General features: G+C 37.8%; 3 protein-coding genes and 1 long non-coding RNA gene across 4 annotated transcripts; 2 read left to right on the forward strand and 2 right to left on the reverse strand.

Moving 5' to 3' along the window:
• The first annotated feature begins 2,150 nt into the window (after positions 1–2,150).
• LOC122997895 lies at positions 2,151–7,530 on the forward strand. The gene is made up of 2 exons (XR_006407282.1): positions 2,151–2,690; positions 3,920–7,530. It is a non-coding gene; the product is annotated as an uncharacterized LOC122997895 (long non-coding RNA).
• Positions 7,531–8,613: 1,083 nt separating this feature from the next.
• On the reverse strand, positions 8,614–12,420 carry oip5 (opa interacting protein 5). Its single transcript, XM_044374223.1, has 5 exons — positions 11,953–12,420; positions 10,211–10,277; positions 9,606–9,728; positions 9,267–9,348; positions 8,614–8,862 (listed from the first exon to the last, which is right to left on the reverse strand). Exons 1-5 carry the CDS (start codon positions 12,122–12,124, stop codon positions 8,770–8,772), a joined length of 537 nt encoding a protein of 178 aa, XP_044230158.1. The 5' UTR covers positions 12,125–12,420; the 3' UTR covers positions 8,614–8,769.
• A 91-nt stretch (positions 12,421–12,511) lies between these two features.
• Positions 12,512–16,570, forward strand: nusap1 (nucleolar and spindle associated protein 1). The gene is made up of 12 exons (XM_044374221.1): positions 12,512–12,714; positions 13,490–13,555; positions 13,669–13,881; positions 14,128–14,308; positions 14,418–14,513; positions 14,633–14,745; positions 14,839–14,889; positions 14,981–15,159; positions 15,454–15,611; positions 15,710–15,826; positions 15,921–16,026; positions 16,128–16,570. The coding sequence occupies exons 1-12, from the start codon at positions 12,640–12,642 to the stop codon at positions 16,213–16,215; spliced, it is 1,443 nt and encodes a 480-aa protein (XP_044230156.1). The 5' UTR covers positions 12,512–12,639; the 3' UTR covers positions 16,216–16,570.
• A 575-nt stretch (positions 16,571–17,145) lies between these two features.
• Positions 17,146–20,954, reverse strand: ndufaf1 (NADH:ubiquinone oxidoreductase complex assembly factor 1). Its single transcript, XM_044374222.1, has 5 exons — positions 20,608–20,954; positions 18,714–19,250; positions 17,838–18,023; positions 17,645–17,719; positions 17,146–17,392 (listed from the first exon to the last, which is right to left on the reverse strand). Exons 2-5 carry the CDS (start codon positions 19,221–19,223, stop codon positions 17,252–17,254), a joined length of 912 nt encoding a protein of 303 aa, XP_044230157.1. The 5' UTR covers positions 19,224–19,250; positions 20,608–20,954; the 3' UTR covers positions 17,146–17,251.
• Positions 20,955–20,981: the final 27 nt, after the last annotated feature.

The following is a 20,981-nucleotide window of genomic DNA, read 5'->3' on the forward strand; positions in this document are numbered from 1 at the left end:
GACACACTCTGTCACAAGACTGAGAGACCATGTTGAGCAACTCAGTCAAAGGGTGAAAGAACACAGCATGTTCAAAACAGTAATTCCTCTTTCACTCACAGGCAGCATCAATCAACTCTACACAGTTGCATGCCTCCTGGTTAACTACCAAAATGTGCCCTTAATTAAAGCCTAGGCTGTGTGCCTAGGCTAGGTTGTGTTCAACACTTTCTGCTGCCCCCAAGTGGACAAAAAACAGCTATTGCATTTTGCATATTTTGATAAACAAAATGCTAGTTTAGTGTCATGTCTCCATCAACATTTTATATTGATGTATTACCCAGTCATAAGTAGGTTTGATATTTATTGTTGTGACTCACTGTCTTCATGACCTTCAAATGTATTATATGTATTTTTTTGGTAAATATTTCAAATGGTAAGAAAAATATATAAAAGGAAAACAAATCACACATCTGTTTTAGGATGTTAAACACTGTTGTGTCTCTGTAAATGTGCTGCACAAACATGTCACCAAGGACACAAACAACAAAATCACATCATTCCATACCCGTGATCAGCAGCTGCCCCTGCACTTGCCAATAGTAAGCAAGTGCAGGGGCTTTCCTTCAACTTGTGTGTGCCATGGTCAACTCAAAGGTACCTGCAGTCAACCTATTTTACTGCATTTGGGTATTTCATGTCAACTAACCCAAATGATACCTAATTCCACTTGCTGAAGTAACACCTGGTTTGGGCTTGCAGGAATGCATAATCAATATTACCACAAGAAACTGTATGTATATGACTCACATCAGAATTAACTCATAACTGGTTATTGCACTATATAATTATTATTCTGCACAATGTAAAATAATAATAATAATTCTACTCTTATCGTATATACTATGAATATAATCATTGCACAATGGATAACTTTTTTAAATCTATCCCACTACTCTTATTATATACTATATATATACTGCACAATGGATAATAACAACCTTTTCTATTTTATTATTTAAAGGTCCTGTGTGTAAGATTTAGTGGCATCTAGCAGTGAGGTTGCAGATTGCAAACAATTGAATAACCCTCCCCTCCCCTTCTGCAAAACTAATGAAAAACCAAGCAGATAGTTCCAGGTCTGAAAAGTGAAGCCACTGTGGAAGTGCCTTAAACCTGCATGATCTCCAATGGCCAGCAGGGGGCGACTCTACTGGCTCCAAAAAGAAGTCCATTTGTATAGAAATCTATGGAGAAATTACCCTACTTGTCACTTGATTTATTACCTTAGTAAACACTTTCCTAATGAGTTTACGGTCTCAATTGCTAGTTTCAAGTCTTTTTCAATACAGCATGATGTTTATTTTGTAAATTATGGTCCCATTTAATTTAAATTTGACTATAAATTGGTATACTTTAGAGCATAAAGTTGTTCTCATGGCGACAGTTTTGGTTAGGTAACATAAACATGACGTAACCCTAGATTCACAGAGTATAGGCATAGCCGTAGCTGCCACTATTTCAGTGTGTTTTCAGTTTATGAAAGTTAATTGTAACATTTTGGTCATCTAAAAGAGTCTCGTTCAACATTTGATTGTAATAAAAGAGCCTCTAAAGAGTCGGATGTTCAGTTTTTCCGTTACTACACTTTGTTTTAATGGTTTTAAGCCTGTATTTTGCTAGTGAAAATACGCATTATCACAGTTAACCATAGACTGTTAATGCAATGTGCTAACCAAACTAGCAGCTAGCGTTAGGATCAGCTCCACCCTCTCGTCCAAATATGGGCACTTCTTATCACTTCTATCTCCAAAAATCCAAGATGGCGACAGTCAAAATGCCAAACTCAAGGCTTCAAAACGTGAGTCCACAAACCAATGGCTGACGTCACAGTGGCTACATCAATTGTTTTTATACAGTCTATACAAAAAATGCTAAAGGCCCTCTCTAGAGCCAGTGTTTGGTTTGTCCGTTCTGGGCTACTGTAGAAACATGGCAGTGCAACATGGCAGTCTCTGTGAAAGAGGACCCGCTCCCGGTGAAGATATAAAAGGCTCATTCTAAGGTAATGAAAACACGATTCTTATTTTCAGGTGATTATACACTACTTAAAACATACTCATGACTATTATATTCCATTTCTGCCAAGTCTTGTCTGTTGCCACTAAATTCTACATACTGCACCTTTAAATATTTTATTTCATTCTATGTTAGTGTGTGGTGTGTGCTGAACGGTGCTGCTGTGGCACTTAACTTTCCCTCAAGATTATTAATGTAATTCTTATTTCATTGTTCACCATAAAGTAGAGGAATAAAAAGGTACTTCCGGGGCGGGATTTACTTTTGATTGACAGGTCTCCCGCTCAATCGTCGGACTCCTTCCGTTGGCTCGTAGTAGCAGAGCGAAAATGGCGTAGAGCGGAGGGTGTACGGAGAAAGGGACGAGGGGAGCTTCTTCCCTGTCCTCCCCTCTCCGGGGTGCAGGGAGGGAGGAAAAGGGGGCGCTGGAGATTCTTTAAATGTGTCCTCAAAGCTATGGGGTCCCCCTTTCACGAAATAAACCCGGCAACCGAGCAGTTTGGGAGACGTAAATGTGTCACCGTAGAGAGAAAAGAAGAAACCCTCCTGGCTTTTGTTTACCATTGTGTGCAGCTGCAGCTCAAACCACTGAGGAAATATCTCTGCATCATTTCGGACCACCGTCCACCAAGGTCAGTGCTTTTCCTGTCATGTCAGACCAATGCACCAGCTTTAACTTGCACATTTACCTGCACCTTTTCATCGTTTTGGGATATTGGCAATGCACTTTAAAGGTGAAATAATCTCAAAAACTGAATATGCATTGTGATTTTCGACTGTAAAGTCAGTATCTTCAAAATCAGACAACTCTGCTTTAGATGGAAATCAGTCAGAGCACCAAGGCCTGAAATTATTGTGTCATTAATGACCACATTGTGGACTTTAACCCATTAACAATGAACATCCCTGTATGGCAGAGAAATAATGACCTCTTTCATATTGTCTTGGGTGCTCATTACATTAAAGATCCCCTCCACCTATCTATTCAGACACATAAAAATAATCTGCTTGGAACAATAATGTGTGTCTGAGATGGTTTTTCCACCAAAAAAGTATAAAAAGTATAACCTTTTTGAGAATTCATCAATTGTTTAAAGGACAGGTTCACATTTTTTCGAGTCTGTCCTAAAACAACAGTCAGGTGCCCAAATGAATATTGGTTTTGCTTGCTGTAATCATCATCTTGCCAATACTGCTCATTAAAAGTTCCCCTTCCTATTGAGCTTTCAATGTAAATGACGGGGGACAAAGCCTCTTTCTGTGCAAAAATGTTTTTAAAAGTTTATCTGAAGCTAATATAAAGCTTCGGGCATCCAAATTTGTTAAAGCAAGTGGGTATCTTTCAATGTTAGTCTGTTTAGCAGCAAATTCCCTCTTTGTGTTTCTCTGTTGAGCTACGGTGGAAGCATAGTAACAAAAAGAGGGACTTTGGCACTAAAAGGACTGTAACATTGAAAGATATCTACTTGATTTGACTCACTTGGACGTCTGAAGCTTCATATTAGCTTCAGATAAACTTTTAAATACATTTTTGCACAGAAGAAGGACTGTGGATTTTTCAAGCAGACATATAATGTGAAGATTTGCAGTTTTTTTCAGTTTTTTAAATTTTTGTTAACTGAATATCTTTGGGTTTTGGACTGTCAGTCGGACAGACAGAAGACATCGCTTTGAGCTGTAGGCATGATGTAATTGGCATTTACTTAATTAATAAGATAACCGACAGTGAAAATAATCTTACATTGCAGCTGTGATGTAGAAGACCAGATTCATCAATATAGTCTTGTCTACATTCAAATTCACAAATTAAAACTCAACTCTACAATAATATAATAATAATGTGTGTGTGTGTGTTTTGTAGGATGGATTTTCCAGGTTGGAGGGATGTCTACTATAGATATCAGACTCAGCACCAATGACGGATCACTTCCACCTCCACCCAGACCCGTGGTGGTACAGAATGAGGTGTGAAGATGACCTCTTTTGGGACAAGGGGTGCCCTCCTTGCTGCTGTTTGCTGGGACGTTGGCCGTCTCTCCGCCACAGCATCCCCTCCTGTCCTGGCCCGTCTCTGCAGCCTCAGATCATCAGTGAGGACATCTGCCAAGGTTTTGGGCTAGTCTGACTTTCATGACGCACGCTCTGACTACGTCTACATGTAGCTACACAGTGGCTTTGCAGCCTTTAAGTTGGCTGAAAAAGCCATGGAGCATCTGCACTGGCCTTATTTGCCTAAAAGTCTCCATGATGTGGACATTTTCAGTCAGATTTGGGTGAGATTCTTGTCAGGCTTCATGCAAACATAGTTACTGATGCTTCCTGAATCAGTACAAAAAAAAAAATCCCCACACACACTGTAATTAGATCAAAGCAGTTTCTTAACAAATTCTAAACCGCTCCCGTTTTGTTGGAGTAAAGTAAAGACACAAGATACTGTAGCAAAGATCAAGGCCTGTGATTAAATTAGACTCATAGGGTGTTTTTGTTCGTTTTTTTGCACTACCTCATTGCCATAACAAGTCCAACAGGAGTGAAAGGGAGTGTGATCAGTACAAGTAGCCTAATGGTTGTCAAGCGCCACAGCAGTTATATCATTATATCGTAGAGGGAAAGACAGAGCAGCCCACAAAACAAGCACAGTTATAAAAAAAACACCGTCTCGCTCAAACTGTGGTCTCCTACGCATCTGTTCTGGGGAAGATTGTATTTTTTAATCAGTGCTCTCCTTTTTGTTTTTCTCCCTCCATTGTGCTCTCTTTTGTCAAGTCCACAGGTTTATTCACACGACTTAATCTTTGAGATTGCTTCAATTCGGCAATTTGCAGTGATCTAATTTAGTCTTTTCCCCCCTCGAGATGCTCTTGTTTTGTCTTTTATTCCCACAATGAAGTGATTTTTACCGCCTTGGCTTACTCTTCATTGTGTCTTTGTCTTCTCTTTCTCCTTAACACACTTTTTTTTTTTTTGCCTTCCCTCTCTGGATGTGTTCTGATTTTGTCCTTTTTTAGACTTTGACATGCTCTCATTTTGTTCTTTTTTTTTTCCAACTCAATGTGAGCTCTCTTTAGTCTCATTGTTTTCTAACCATAAGAGCGACACAAGAACACTCTTCACAAACTGCAAGTAGTGACAGAACTGACCATTTGGTTCCTTTAGTGCCACGAACCATGAAACAAACGATCCAAAAAAAACAAAAAAAAAAAAGAGAATTTGGTTTGTCAAACATCATGTTTTGTCTCTACCTGCTGTTTCTATCTGTCCAGTTAGTTGAGAGATACAAGTGCTGAAATTACAGCTTTATTTCCAATGATTGAAAACTATTATCACCTTGAATTTGACCTTACTTGAAGGGAAACCCTGGTCTCATTTATTCAGCTTTCTTTTAGTCCATTTTTACATGATTTATATAAAAGAAAAATCACATTTTTCCGGGATTTGTGCAATATTTGATCTTAACTGTCATGTTGTTGACCAAACTGTATATTGTATAAACAAGTGACAAGTTGTTTGAAAGCAACAAAATCACCAATGTCTTCCATTAAGATATATATAGACTCATGTGCATTAGCTTATTTAGCGGGACTGTGGTGCCAACATTATAGTTGCCATGCATGACCAGTAGTGATGCTTGCTTCATGAAGAATAGTGAAATTGATTTCTAGACTAAGCTGGAGCTCAAAACTGTGGAAAACATTTAAGGCGAATGAAAAAAGGGCGATAGATCGATGTACAATTAAAATACACCACATCAAGATAGAAATTTTAGACAATCTCCCTTTTGTTCCATGTCTCAGATGTAGAATAAGTTGCATGATTAAAATCTAATTAACACAATCAGGGTATAAAATTATAAAGTATTGATTTATGCCGTCTCACATAGGCCTATATGCTTCATATAAGTAAGTGCTTTCTCATAGAACTGCTGTTCTTAGGGAAAAAATGCTAGCGATGTTCAAAATTGTATTCATGCACTCTAAAGCATCAAAAGAATTAGATAGTTATTATGTGACAACCAAAAAAGCTCCCCAAAATGGACAATGGTGGAAATATTTGAAAAATGTCACATTAAGAGTAGTACTTAAATTCTAGATTTGGATCTGATTGATGGCGATCCAATGTAGCGTTTTAGTCCTAGAATTAAGATCTCACCATGACCATGTATTGTACATAATACCTCATAGTTTTGGGATTCAGAGCGTTATATTTTAATCCATAAAATTGTATTTGATTAGAGTTTTAGAAGCAATAACCGACAATAATGCATGAGTTTTAGTGCCAGGGTGTAAGTGTTAAACAGATTCTGTAATCTCTTGTGGAAAGGATCCCCCTTCCTCTCTTTTATGCCTACGGTAGCTATCTATTAGTCACTTTTTTTGGGAGTTGTATAATATTTGGCTTTAGAATACAGTATCACTTATTATTATGAAGATTTGGGTTACTTCCTGCAGAACAAGGTATGCGTGAGGACAGCTGTAGCATCATGGTGTTATTACATTGACAAATTAAAAGTAAATACTTATATATTTTTCACAGACTAACTTCCCTGCCTTGTATTCTTTCAGCACCAAAACAATAATCTAAACCAATCGGTACAGGAGAGATGCTTTATAGTACATAAAATAATAAAATTACGATTCTTGTAGCATTTTTAAATCTATAAAACCCTCCCCCTCCTTTAGAAATATAGACTTTCAGTAACTCTGTGGCTGCAAAGGACTTACTGAACGAACTTGTTTGAAAAGCACTTTCTCTCTATGTACTGACTTGCACCGTCATCATCACCATCCTGTCTTGAATACTGTGTTCTAAAAAAAAAAAAAAAACCCTGTAATGCTCTTTGTGGGGATTTACAATCACAATTAATGAGCAAGTAGGCGTTTAGCAACATGATTAAATGGGTTTAAAAAATATGCATGAATTAGCAGAAAAATGAATGATTTGTATTGCATGCAATAATCTAACTTTGTAATGTGAATGAGTGTAATTAGGATGTTGAAATGTTCATATCAGATGTTCTGTGACAAGGTTGGGAACGGTTGTTTGTTTGACACAACAGCAAGCATGTTGAAGTAGCTTTGATTTGAGTTTGGGTTATACGGACTAACTGCTAGTCATGATACAAACCACCCCCAAAAAAATACCCCACAAAAAAATGAAGAGTAGTTTCTGCTCTCACTCTCTTGTGTCAAACATGACCATGGCAGTACAGCCACAGTGATCAACCTTTGTTCCCATTAAAAAAAAAAAAAAGAAACAACACAAGCTTATGTAAGATGATTAATGACATTACTTTGTTGATCAACTTTTTCCACTGAGGAGGTGGACTGTGTAGAAACTATGCACTCCAGAGGGAGGAAATGGGCATGCTTATTACGTGTAAGCCTCTTGTCTGGTTTTGTATTAACTTTAAAAAAAAAAAAAAGAATCTGTATCAGAAATTCAGCAATAAAATGCAGCATGGTGCCAATTGGATGGCTGGGTGTTGATGTTTACTTCCACTTTAAATGCTGTTAGAGAACTACATATTGTACATTATCATATTTGTAGTAAGAAATGCATAAATCTAAGATCTCACTAGCAGCTGTGTGAGGCCGTAATGCTCGTTGCATGTCAGAAAACAAAATTATTAAATGGAAAATGGGGAGACAACATTGTCATTCTTAGATCGTCACCACTAATGATGCACAAAATGTAAAGTGTGCTCAGAAGGTTGCACCAGAGGAACATCTGCAATTAATATTTATTTATTCAGAGTTAGCAAACATGAGAATATCAATATCACTTTCATGTGTGTGCAAGCTAAGTAGAGCTGAAGCCAGGAGGCGATTAGCCTAGCGTAGCAAAAAGACTGGAGAAACAGCTGGCCTGGCTCTTACCTAAGTAAAAAAAAAAAAAAATCCCCAGCAGCACCGCCAATTAATACATCATATCTGGGTTGTTTTAATCTCTACATAAACAGGAATGTAAAAACTAAAAATTGTGGTTTGTAACCCAGGTTGCGAGGCCCTAGCGCTGTAGCTGAAGACGCTTTGCACAGAAGCTGTGGGCAGTTGATTAAACTTATTCATCAATAAATAGTTACAACATGTAACTTCCTCTAAAACCACAAACTGTTGTTTTTACATTTCTATTTGTATATGGGCTAAAAAAGCAAGATTTGTGTTAATTTGTGAGCTTTAGAGGAGCTGATAGGTATATTTTTGAACTTAAGACAGAGTCAGGCTAGCTGTTTCCCCTATTCCCAGTCTTTTTGCTAAGCTAGGCTAACTAACTGCCCCCTACTTTAGTTCCATACTTAAGACACAGACATGAAAGTGGATCGGTCTTCTCATCTCAATCTTCAGCTCATTAGTTTGAGAAATATCTTCTTGTTAACTAAAATGTTTAACAAATGGAGGTTTTGACCACTAGATGAAGTCAATGTTCTACTCTAAGACCAAATTCTAGAGTATTATTAGGCTGCTGTTCTTTAATTTAAACACCTGCCACAATATTTCAAATCCAGTCCACAAACTCAAGAGGAATGAGATTTTTTACTGATCAAAACAAAATAAGTAAGACTGAGACAGCAATGCTTGCATCACCAAAAACCGTTTAATGAAAACACAAAACACAGAAAAAAACAATAGAAAACACAAATAAGCCTATAAGAGGGAGCTGATAGAAGAAAACTGTCCCTAATCCCTGGACGGTATACACTGCGTGTGCACACTACTTGTCCGACTCACTTGCAACACTCCTGTCAGCCAGTCTGCTTTTAATGAGTGTCATCTGATCGAACTGTGCTTCAAACTGTCGTCTCATCTGCAGCGGGAGAGAAAGAAGAGATTTGTGTTTTCAGTAAAAGGCTTTTTTTTTTTTTGCTAATAGTATCTGTCACTCCTGCCCGGATTTTCTTCACGCAGTGCTGGTTTGTCACTGTTGAAATGTTGAACACATCAGGAAACATCTAGAAGTATAAATTAAAAAGCAGCTGGTGCCATCTTCAGACCAATGACCAGAGTTAACATCTACAATTACTTAATTAGTTGTATAAAAATGGCTACATCATCATCAAGTAATCATAAGTCATATTTCACAACAGTACTCATATAATGACTATAAGAATGAAATGAAGCACTGCAGTTGTACATACAGGTCTTAATCATAATAAACACAATATTAGGATTATACACACAAATCAAGTTAATCACATTTTTCTCTCTCACCTCATAAATGTTTTCCCTGAGAGGCTTCAGGTCAAATGTGAGTGTGGATGCTTTCACCATTGTGTAGCTGTCGAGGATGTAACTGCACAGGATAACAGGGAAAGGAAATGCATGTTGTTATTTTTATTTATTTATAATGAAATAACTCTACAACAGCATATTTCTCAGATGCACAACCTCTAAATATTATGTGAACTTTGCTGTGTTTTTTAAAAAAAAAAGGCTATTCAAGCACCGAACTCATTCAGCGCTTGTTTATTTTAGCCTCTCCAGACAGCAGCACACCTGCACACATGAAGTCAACATGTTTGTGTGCTCAGCAGAAGTGGCAGGGCTTACCAACTGATGTTTGCTTTGTGGAGGAGATAGATGGAGCGAATCACGGCCAAACGTGAAGGCGCAGAGTGAATGACTTTCCCCACAGCACAGCGGCAGCCGCGACATTTTAGAGAGCTGTAGATGCTGAAAGTAAACAAGAGCAGTGACAGAAAATACAACGCTGGCACATATCCTGATCATGACTGTAAAACAAAAGGTTGACTAAGAAGAGTATTTTTTTATTAATCCCAGTATATCACCTGTGGGAGTGCTTGCTAGCAGGTGGTGGAGGAAGATTTTACATGTAACATATGCAAACACATCTGGTACCTGCTCCCTAAAGCTGTAATCTGTGTGCCGCCTTGTTCAAGGGCCCATTCAAAAAAATCCAGTTTGTCCTCAACCCATTATTGCCTGGTCAGCCCTGTTGCCCTTTAGATCATCGTTTTGATATTTTAAACCTAACTTTGATGTTGCATTATGTTACATTAGGGCCATTTATATGTGATATGCAGTTTATTGTATGCATCTTATACATGTGGGTGTCACCTGAGGGTTGAAGACCACTGCGCAACCATTTTCCTCTACAAGAACATATTGTATCCAGAATCACTGCATTCACTCACCAATTAGCCATTTCCCCTTTATGTCCTGATTCCATTTCATCACTGAGGACCACATCATCGGTTACTCCTGAAAAAAGATAAGCAGCAATGTCAAAGTGTCTGCATTTCAGGTACTGTACAGCTGGGACAAATCTTACCTGCAATATAAGCAGTATAGTATGGTATGTTCACTTGTACTATGTCATGGATACAAGACCACCAATGGCACCAAATATTTCTGTTTTTTATGAAATCTATGTCAAATTTCTATTTAAAAATATTTAGTATTTTGTAATTTAAGCAGCGTGCTTGCCTCAGAAGCAGTTAATGGGGTGTTATATTGTAAAAGAGTGGTTTGGAAAATCATGAACAAGGTGTTGATTAATATCATATTTTGACTGAGCTTGTGATTATCACCAGTGGAGGGAGGGTTTAGTGGCCCTGCTAAATATAGTTTAATGAACATGCCACAAAACAAATTAGCAAAATGTAACAGGGTTCGGGCTAGATGACATGGATAAAATCAAATATCACAATATTTTTGACCAAATACCAATATCAATATTGCAACAATATTGTAGGGATGACTATTGGTGCTTTTACAAAATAGTTACACAATGAGATTTTTGATAAATAATCATCAGTAATGTGGATATAATGACTAAGTGGGTAAAGGCAAATAATAGAACAGCTAGAACAGTCTGGTGAGTTCAGAAAATTACATCATTTTAGGCTGCATCACTTTACTGTAATGCAGCCTTTAAAACCTGGAAAAGACAACAGTTATGCCATATCACGATATTCACGATATCCAAAATCTATCTCTATCTCGATATAATATTGATATTTTGCCGAGCCCTAGATATAGTTCACATAAAAAAGAAGCAATTATAAAAATATTAACAAAAAATACCACTGTTATCAAAAACAAAATGTATGTTAAATGTGAAACACAGTTCATTTTTGACCCAGGAGACAGTAGCTCGACCAAAAAACATATATATTAACTCAAGTGGAGGAATTTGCTCAGTTGTCATGGAGACATATAGCATGTAGACAACTGGGCCTACTAATTTATCTTCATGATAACTGAGCAAACTCTATCCACTGAGGAAGACTGAAAGCTCTGGTTGACAGCTCTGGTAATCATCTAATAGGTGGACCATGAGTTTCTCTGAAATGTCACTTTTCTCAATTAATAGTATTTTTTAATTAGTTTAATGAAATATTGTGTAGAGCTGCAACGATTAGTCAATCAATCAACTGACAGAAAATTAATCGGCAACCATTTTTATAACTAATCAATCATTTCGAGTCATTTTTTAAAAGTCACTCTGGCTTCTTAAATGTGAGTATTTTCTGGTTTCTTGAGTCTTCCATGAAAGGAAATTGAATATCTAGAAGTTGTGGACTGTTGACAGGGAAAAAACAAGACATTTTAAGTTGCATCTTGGGCTTTGGGAAACAGTGATGGTCATTAATCACCATTTTCTGACATTTTGTAGTGCAAACGAATAATCGATCAATCAATAATGAAAATAATCGTTAGCTGCAGCCCTAATGTTGTGTTTTGCACCTCAGGGCCACCATAAACACAACTCCCCCACTACTACACCACTGTACACTGCAGAAGTACACAACAGGTACATTTACCAACATGAGCTGATTTATGCTCATATTTTCAACACTTGGAACAACTCACGCACTATTTTCTTTACTTATACTGTGTCAACAATTATGAATGAGAGATGAAGTGAACTTACTGATGCACATGATCGAGTCCATACATCTGACCTCCCCACAAACACCGAGAGAGTCTCCCAGAACTGTTTTGCATTGCTCGCAGTGGAGAGTCAGCCATTGTCTGTGTTCAGCCTCTGTAGCCAGCTTTATATCGGTGCTACGTTGTGATAACAGACTATCATTAAATTCCATATTAGTTACAGAGCCTGGCTTGCAGTCCCGCTTGTGAATTTGAACTCAGGCTCACAGAACAGGATCTGTCTTCTTTCTGTTTTACCTCGGCGCGCTGTAAGGTTTGCTTGATTTAACACTGCCACCGTCTGGAAAAACATTAGAAATGCAGATATACTGCAACATTATCTGTGAGGAATTAACATGATGACAATATGTGAATTATAATTAAAATTATGCCCTAAAATTATCGCATTTTGAATATTTATGTCTAAGTTAAATTCACGCGAGACGTTGACAGCGATACGTTTAACCAACGTATGACTCATACTGTTTTATGTTGACTGTAAAAAATGCATCCTCGCTCTGATTGGCTGCGGCGCACTTACGCTCACACTCAGGAGCCAATCATACGGCTCCCGCTGCTGTTTGAATCGGAGCAGTTATAACCGTCAGGAGCCGCCACAGCCCACCGTGTCTGAGGAGTAAAACGTGTATGCTTCTTGTCAACAAACGGAATAAACTATCGCATCAACATGGATTTGGATTCCATGAAATATGCAGAGTTACGAAGCCTCGCGAAGGAGCTCGGACTTAAAGCCAATATGAAGGTAATTAAACTACATTGTTTGAATTTACCCAGCAATTGTTGTTATTTATGGTAGCACGGCGAGGCTTGTTCAACTGTGTATGGTAACGCTAACGGTAAGTGGTAGTTGGCTAACGTTAATGTGTGTAACCAATATTTTACAACACACTTAAGACGGTTTCACAATTTTTCAAATCTGTCTTAAAACAACAGTGGGAATTAACACTGAAATATGTTTTTTCTTGCTGTAACGTCAATCATTCCTCCTGTTCATACTGGTCATCAGAGGATCCCTTCATAATGCACTTTAACTAACGTTAAATGTAACGTTAAGTGACCAAAATCCATAGTCCTCCTTCTGTACAAAAATATAAAAGTTTATCTGAAACTAATATGAAGCTTCAGCCGTCCAAATGAGTGAAATCAAGTAGATATCTTTCAATATTAGTCTCTTTTTTTAGTGCCAAACTCCCTCTTTTTGTTATTATACTTCCACCACAGCTCAACAGGGAAACACAAAGATTGAATTTATTGCTAAAAAGAAGCCTCATACAACCTTTAGGTAAACTTTTAAATGCATTTTTGCACAAAATGACGGTGTGGACACACTTGTCCCCCATCACTTAGCTACATTGAAAGCACATTTGAAGAGAATCCTTTAATAGCAACAGGTGGACGCCCAACGAGGAAAACCTCTTGGGCATCTGACTATTGTTTTAAGAGAGGTTCACAATCTTTCAAGTCTTTTTTTTTTTTTTTTTTTAACAAACTAGCTAACATTATTTGTCTGTAAACAGGCTGATAAACTCCTGAAAGCAATCAAGCAGCATTATGAACAAGAAAAGATGGAGGGGGGAGAGCAGGTAAGCTAATTAATTCCTGGTCAATGATGTCGTTTCACCACACAATCAGTTTTAAACCATGGCTGTTTTTGTCTATATATGATGTGTGCATGTATTGCTGTGTTGTTTCCCAGGGAAATGAGAAGGATGCTGATGTTGTGCAAGAAGATGAAAATGTGGCACAAGACAGTGCTCAGGGAGGTGAAGATGCAACTTGCGAGAAGGATGATTCCAGCACCTCTGTGTTTGTGAACACACGTCGAGGGAAAGGAAATAGGACCAAGAGAAAGATCTCTGATACTGCAACAGTGACTGAGTGTGATGAGTTACCACCTAGTGCAGAAGAGGTATAGCACATTATAACATACTTAAAACCAATACATGACACTAACAGCTGCAACTACACTGAATCGAATAAGCACCTCTATATTAAACAAAATCCAAGTTTGTATGCACATGTTTCTATACAAGTATCCTCTAGTCTTCACTGATTAAAAATAAACAAAGTTGGTATACACTGGCATATTCTGTTGTGGGTACAATTCCTTGTATTCAGCAGGATTCATCCCTTAAACCACTGTTGTTTCTTTTAGGGTGAGGCTGAAGTCACTGCATCTAGTCCAACCTGCGGTGCCAGGGGTGCTAAAAAGAGACGAGTGTCCCCTGCCAGGGACTCTGAAAAAATGGACTCCGAGCTTCCTGCAGAGCCACCAGCCTCCAGCAGTGAGAAGCAGCCTGGTAACAAAGATGAAGCGCCTGTGCATTGTGATACAGGTCAGTTTGACAGCTTGTAATTGTCGATTTCTGATGTCTTTCTTAAGAGATCGCTGATCGTCAAATATTATTCCTTTTTATTTTACATATATATTAAATGTCTGTCCAGGAAATGCACCAAAAGTTGCCAAAGCTGGTAAAATCCCTCGCTACGAACGGCTCCAGAAGAAGAAGAAGAAGGCTTTGTTGAAGCCAGTCACTCCTAGTAAGTTTTTATTTTCCTTTTTCCTGTTCCTCTTTTTCCATCACTTTTGGACCAAAAAATATATTGGAGAACTTTCCACAAACTCTTAAAATAAGTTTTGTAAATTATTTCACTTGCAGACTTCAAAAAACTCCATGAGGCACATTTTAACAAGATGGAGTCCATTGACTCATATGTCCATCGGAAGACCAAGCAGATGGAGACTTACAGAAATTCAGCTAAAGAACTGAAGGTACTCAACAGCTTTTAGACAGTCCTGGTTGGCTGAATGAATTCATAAAATTTCAAATGATTGTATTTATTTATATTTCATTTTATTTTGTAGATGCCGTCAGACAAAATGAAACTGCAGCAAGTTGATGGCAAAACTCAAGCAGTGAGTCTCACATGTTTAACAACCATAATTATACAGTATATTGATTACTTAGGGCAGTGAAGGTGATAACTCGTATGTATATATTCTACAGAAGGCAAATGTGAGTCGTGCTTCCATGTTCAGCCCTGTCACGGTGAATAAGAGACCAGCTGAGGACAAACACAGAGTCACTTTGCACTCAGCAAGTAAAGCTCCCCCAAATAAACCGGCTGGGAAGAAAGATGCTCCATTCAGACCGTCTGTCCTTTCCACTCGCAGGATCAATGTTCGGTGAGTCACTCTTTCTTCCTGCTGGGATAGACATGAATTTCAGCAGCCAAATACTGTCATATTTCAGCTGTTCATTTTACATGGAACTTGGAAAGTTAGCAAGTAATGAGACATTGCTGTAAAGTTTTGGATCTCTCAGCCCCTTTTGTTCATGGACAAATTGCTTCCTGCCTCGACCTTCGCTCATACATGGCTTTCTTGGTGTAATCTCTTCGATGTTAAAAATTAAATACATTATATGAGTGGTCTTTGATACTGTATGATGCTACAGCAACTCATTGTGTTTGGGTGCAGGTTCTCTGAAGCCACTCAAGACAATGAGCATAAGAAGTCCTTGGTGAAAACACCGGCACGCATGTCACTCAGCGTGATCTCGAGTACCCCACAAAAACAGACCGGAGATGGAGGAAAGCCCAACGATGTCAAGACTTTCTCTGCTACAAAGACTCCAAGTACTTTTTTTTTTTTAACTTAACTTGTGACATTTGAACTTGCCTACCGGTATGGATAGACCGAGATGATTGATTGATTTTTTATTTTTATTCCAAAGGGCCTTTCGTTTTCACTGGCAACACAAGCACTATAACAACCCCTGGAACCCAAAAGAAGTCTAACTTTGATCTGAAGGCGAGTCTATCTCGTCCCCTCACCTACAAGCCTCATACAGGTACAAAACATATTTCAGTTTCCATGATTCACTGAGGTATACTGCAGCATCAGTACATTAAATAACCTGATGTTTTTCCTCCCCTCTTTGTTAGGTAAACTGAAGCCGTTTGGAGAGGTCAAAGAAAACGCAGCAGGAAACAAGTCGCTGATCTCAGACTCGCATCAGAAAAATTACAAACAGCACAAAGTCCAGACAAGGTATGTCCGAAATTTAAAAAGATGCATTGATACTGATTCATCTGTCATAAAAAATTAACTGTTACAACATAAGTCTCTTATGTATATTTCTGTATTTTAAGGGAGGAAAGAAGAGCAAATCACACTGAGGACCGGAAGCAGAAGAAAGCGAATATGCTTGGTGCAAGAAGAGGCCTCGTCATGATGTAGAAATATTGCGCTTGTTTGTAGACGTCTGTACAGCTTGTTGTTCCACTGTAAATATTTTATTGTCTGCAGTTGACACATTCATTTCTGCAATTTCTTTTCTCTCTGGTTAGGAAAGTGTACAAGCTCACTTTTATTGCCTCTATCCAGCCTACTGTGCATGTTGTTTTTAGATTTTACTTGTGCATTCGTTAAAACATTTTTTTAGCTCTGAATGATGCATTTGTGTACTTTAATGTGTAGAGAATCGATGTCCTGTTTTGCTGCATTGGGAATTTGTAATTTTGTTCTTAAAAAGTTGATGTGCTGTTTTTACTTTTTGGGGGGAAGACATATAAAAAAACATTGATGCAAAAGACTTCCATGTCTGTATTCTCTGCTTTTTTTTATATAAATTAAAATAGCTGTTGCAGTTTTCTAATGTGTAGTGATTTTAATATGTTTGTATTTGTTAATCATGACTTATAATAATGAAATTTGTTCCACAAAAATGTCAGAATTTACACTGAAAATTGTTTTACAGTTAATGAAGCTTTAGATTATCAATTGAAAGAACACAGACACAGGACTTAAAAATTAGATTTTGCAGTGGGGGGGCAGCAAGACGGTCTCGTCAGTTATTCTGTAATTGAAATGTCACATTTCATCACTGCTACACGTGTTTAGTCTCCTTCAACAAGACCTGAGCTTCTACTGGGGTTTATTTTATTCATTTTGATTGAAGTAAGTACCTTCTTTTCTCAAATACTGTACAGTGTAAAACTTTAATCAGTTACAGTTTAATGTATTGCCTATTTTCATAACCAAAACACTTCTTGAGGGCTTTAAGTTCTGCAAGTATGAGTAACACCCTCCTGTCAGTGAGGTATTGGAACATGTACTAGAATCCAGATAGACAATGTCTTACAGGAAGCATTACCAAGACAAATAGGGTGTAACTGGTTGTCCGCCACAAGAAAGTGGTGCATTTATTTGTTACCAGCAACAGTATAATAATCTTATCCAATTAGCAGTTCCATCTGTAGCATCGCAGCAGCTCTCAAACTTCAGGATTCCTCTTGTACATCTCGTAGGCAAACTCCTCAGTGTGTGCATTGTCTTTGCAGACGCCAATGAAGTCAATCTCCAGCTGGAATGGACCATCTGTTTTGTCTCCCAAGGTAAATCCAATGGTATTAATCTGTAGATATAAACAGATGCAGTATATATACATATATATATATATATATATATTCATCAGAATGCTGCTGGTATGGTTGAGAGGGCAGACAGTTTGTTCATACTCAAGTACATCTAATATGCAGCAAATGTTCCACAAAATGCAATCTTTTTCCTTTTTACAGCCGAGATTATTTCGTTTGTCATGCAGGAAAGCCATGAACTTTAATTTCAATTGTTTTGCCAATTCATTGTGAGTTTTTCTTTGCTGTACCTTATCTAGCCAGAGACAATGCTGATCATCTTGTATCCTTCCGCGATGTGTGATGAAGAACTTTGAAAAAGGGATCTGTAAATAAAGTGACGATGCAGTGTTAGACTCGTGTCTGGCGAAAGAAAAACTAGAATATTAGTTCAGCAGAATAACAACCAAACAATACTTAAATTTATTTTTAAAGACATTATACCTTGACATCTTGCCAGTAGGGTCCTCCTCTGGTATACAGGAAATAACTGTATATGTCATCTTTCTGGTGAGAGAAATATGTTTCTGCTGCAACGTTGATCATCCACGGGCGGCCATCGCCACGCACGCGCATATGCAGGGTGTTGAAACTGGACCAATCATGATGCTTCTTTCTATCAAACGAAGCCTGCAGAGAGGGGGTAAAAAATTTGGAGGTTAACTTTTGCTGCAGCCATCATAATAACCTTGTTACTTCATTTTCCTGCCACAAATATCAACTCAAGAGCAGTAAAGATCCTCCACACTTTGGATGGAAACAGACTTGTTATGAAGAGCTATGAGTTAGCAGGTTTCCATTACAGAACAAAACATCAGGAAAATAGAGGAAGAGGAAATAAGTGTACATTTTAGATGGTGAATACCAGAACCAACTGGCACACAGACACTATTGTCTGTTCCTGATTTTTGGTTTCTTGCCAAAGGGGCTGGAGATAGAGTTGAGCAACATCCTACAGAAGAAAACTGACCTTCCTCGGGTATCAACATGTCTCAATTACCTGTTTAATTGTCTTTACTATTTCATAAATCAATGTAAGATGAATTTAATGTAGTACTTGCTTTATAGTTAACCACAAATTCAATACCATATACAGAAGAGAGACCAGAAAAAAAAGAGACAAGGGTCTAAACAGACAGAAACATTCACAATATTTTCAAAAAATCCTACATCATTAAAATGATTATTTTGTGATAAATAGAGTAGAAAAACTTTACATCTACAGGTAATGGCAGCATCATATAGCTGGTAGATACTATCAACTTCCCAACCTGATAAGAAGTAAACAACTAGGAAAAGAATACCCAACAGGACACTAACCAGCGGTTGCTTTGAGCGCATGGTGCAGTAGCCACTGTAGCGTGTTTCTCCGTCCCTTGGAGGGGTAGAGCTCAGAGTGCCATACAGAAAACATGTATTATTGTTTTTGCCAAGCTTCAAGTAAACTTCACTTTGGCCTCCTATCTCACGATCCGAGGACACCGTCCACTGCTCCAGGCTCTCTGCACCTCTGAACTCCCATATGACTCGGTTCTGCTCCAGCATGTGCTCAAGAATTGGTTTCCCCTCTGGTCCTACCCAGCGGTCAGAAAACTCATTTTTCAGCAGCGTGAAATGCTTCTTTATCCCCTCCAAGCCCTTTGAGAAGTCAAAGTTAATCTTCTGCCATGGAAACTTGTATTCTTTAGGCTGGCCAGGCCGTCTGTATTCCCCCTGAGTCACGGCTCTTCTGGGCACAGTGAGAGGACTGATATGGGGGAATAGCAGCTGCTGGTGGACGGAGCTCAGCAGCCTCACTGGAGGGAGACGCGTGATTTTTGGCAGCGACATTTCAGTGTTGATCTGGATGATTCACAACTGGGATACATCACATAGGAGAGTGGTGTTACTACACTTGAGTTATAGGGTAATAATGGATTTAAGATGAAGTTTCTTGGATTTACAAGGATATGGACATTTAAAAAAAATCTTATTCAACTGATTTGACAGGTTGTGATCATCATATCAGGGCTGCGACTAATGATTCTTTTCATTATCGATTATTATCTTGATTAATCAATTAGTTTTTTGGTCTATAAAATGAAAATGGTGAAAAAGGTCTATCACTTTTTCCCAAAGCTCAATATGCAACCTAAAATATCTATTTTGTCCTAACCAACAGTCCACAACTCAAAGATATTCAGTTTACTGTCATAGTGGACTAAGAACCAGCAAATATTCACATTTAATAAGCTGGAACTGGAAAATATTTACATTTTTTTTCTCAAAAAAACGATTAAAAGCGATTAATCGATTATCAAAATAGTTGGTGATTACATTTCTGTCGATCAACTAATTATTGAAGCTCTACAACATTTAAATCTTTACATTATTATCTGGTATAAGATGCATTTTATAATAGTTCTGCGATTATAAGCCAATCTATGTTTTGCTGTTGATCTTGTTTATCAGTTGAAAAAATAGAAAATAATGTAAATCTTTTCCCATTGTGTCACTTATTTAATGGTTTAATTCACATATTAAGAAAATACCAACCAGTATTCTGGTATGAAGTTGGTCTGAGCTTCACATTGGCTGAGAGTTTCAGTGAAGGTTTGCTTGCTTTTTTCTTCTTTTTCACTATAGTAACTAATTAATTCAATACTAAGTAGAATAACTTTAAGTCCTCCTCTAAACAATATGTTTTTCTTCTTGCACCTTCAGTTGGATGTTTGAGCTTCACTGTGCAGAATGATGTATGTGCAGAGTGATGCCAATGAAAGAAGTTCAAACTTCTCAAATGTGAATATTTTGTGTTTGTTTTTAATCCTCTATGATAGTAAACTGAATATCTTTGCATTTTGGGTTGCATCTTAGGCTGTGGGAAATAGTGATTGACATGATCGTTAGTTGCAGCCCTATATCAAACACAAATTATGATTCAAAGTAGAATATTTTATATACAACTTAAAACATGTCTGGAGGGGATATTTAAGTATTCATTTGACACCAGTTTCAACTCAGATAGCTATTGAAGGAAATGTATTATCAGGGAATTATTAACAAAAATCGGAACTAAACTATTAAAACAGTTGTTTGTTGCTGCACTGTTTACTGCTACATTTCTGAAAACATTTAGTCAAATACATACGTAAGAATAAATTATCCTTGTTTTCTCAGACTTAATGGGATACAGAGAACATATTGTAGGTTCGCATAATCTGTGTCTACTTACTCTGAACATCTTGTCATAAAACGAGCCTGATGGAAACATCACCGGCGACTTCAGATCGTGTTTAAGGTTAAATTTGAGACCTTTAAATTGTCTCTTTTTAACAGGGTTGTGATTACATTACAAATAACTGATAAATTGCTCCTTTACGTTCGTGCACGGATCCAAGGTTGTCCAGATCCACACAGGAAGTACTTGGGCTGCATTCAGCAACACACATTCAAATATGCTGTGAATATAACGTTGAGCAGCGAGTGAAACACACGTGACAGCAGCGTTGTTTGCATCGGCAGATTGTTGCCTTGAATGTAGCTCTTGTGCACCAAACATTCTTGTCCTGACTGACACACTCATTGTCAATATGTAGTTCCTATCTC

Source organism: Thunnus albacares, chromosome 15 (genome assembly GCF_914725855.1).
Source record: "Thunnus albacares chromosome 15, fThuAlb1.1, whole genome shotgun sequence".
Taxonomy (NCBI): domain Eukaryota; kingdom Metazoa; phylum Chordata; class Actinopteri; order Scombriformes; family Scombridae; genus Thunnus; species Thunnus albacares.

What these genes read in the sequence shown, in the direction of transcription:
- oip5 (XM_044374223.1), bottom strand. Translation starts at nt 12,124, where the DNA reads ATGGAATTTAATGATAGTCTGTTATCACAACGTAGCACCGATATAAAG. An exon ending in GGACTCGATCATGTGCATCA is followed by an intron (nt 10,278 to 11,952) that starts GTAAGTTCACTT and finishes ATCTTTTTTCAG; the next exon opens with GAGTAACCGATGATGTGGTC. An exon ending in AAAGGGGAAATGGCTAATTG is followed by an intron (nt 9,729 to 10,210) that starts GTGAGTGAATGC and finishes GTTTACTTTCAG; the next exon opens with CATCTACAGCTCTCTAAAAT.
- nusap1 (XM_044374221.1), top strand. Translation starts at nt 12,640, where the DNA reads ATGGATTTGGATTCCATGAAATATGCAGAGTTACGAAGCCTCGCGAAG. An exon ending in GACTTAAAGCCAATATGAAG is followed by an intron (nt 12,715 to 13,489) that starts GTAATTAAACTA and finishes GTCTGTAAACAG; the next exon opens with GCTGATAAACTCCTGAAAGC. An exon ending in TTGATGGCAAAACTCAAGCA is followed by an intron (nt 14,890 to 14,980) that starts GTGAGTCTCACA and finishes TATATTCTACAG; the next exon opens with AAGGCAAATGTGAGTCGTGC.
- ndufaf1 (XM_044374222.1), bottom strand. Translation starts at nt 19,223, where the DNA reads ATGTCGCTGCCAAAAATCACGCGTCTCCCTCCAGTGAGGCTGCTGAGC. An exon ending in TGCGCTCAAAGCAACCGCTG is followed by an intron (nt 18,024 to 18,713) that starts GTTAGTGTCCTG and finishes CCCTCTCTGCAG; the next exon opens with GCTTCGTTTGATAGAAAGAA. An exon ending in ATTGTCTCTGGCTAGATAAG is followed by an intron (nt 17,393 to 17,644) that starts GTACAGCAAAGA and finishes TTATATCTACAG; the next exon opens with ATTAATACCATTGGATTTAC.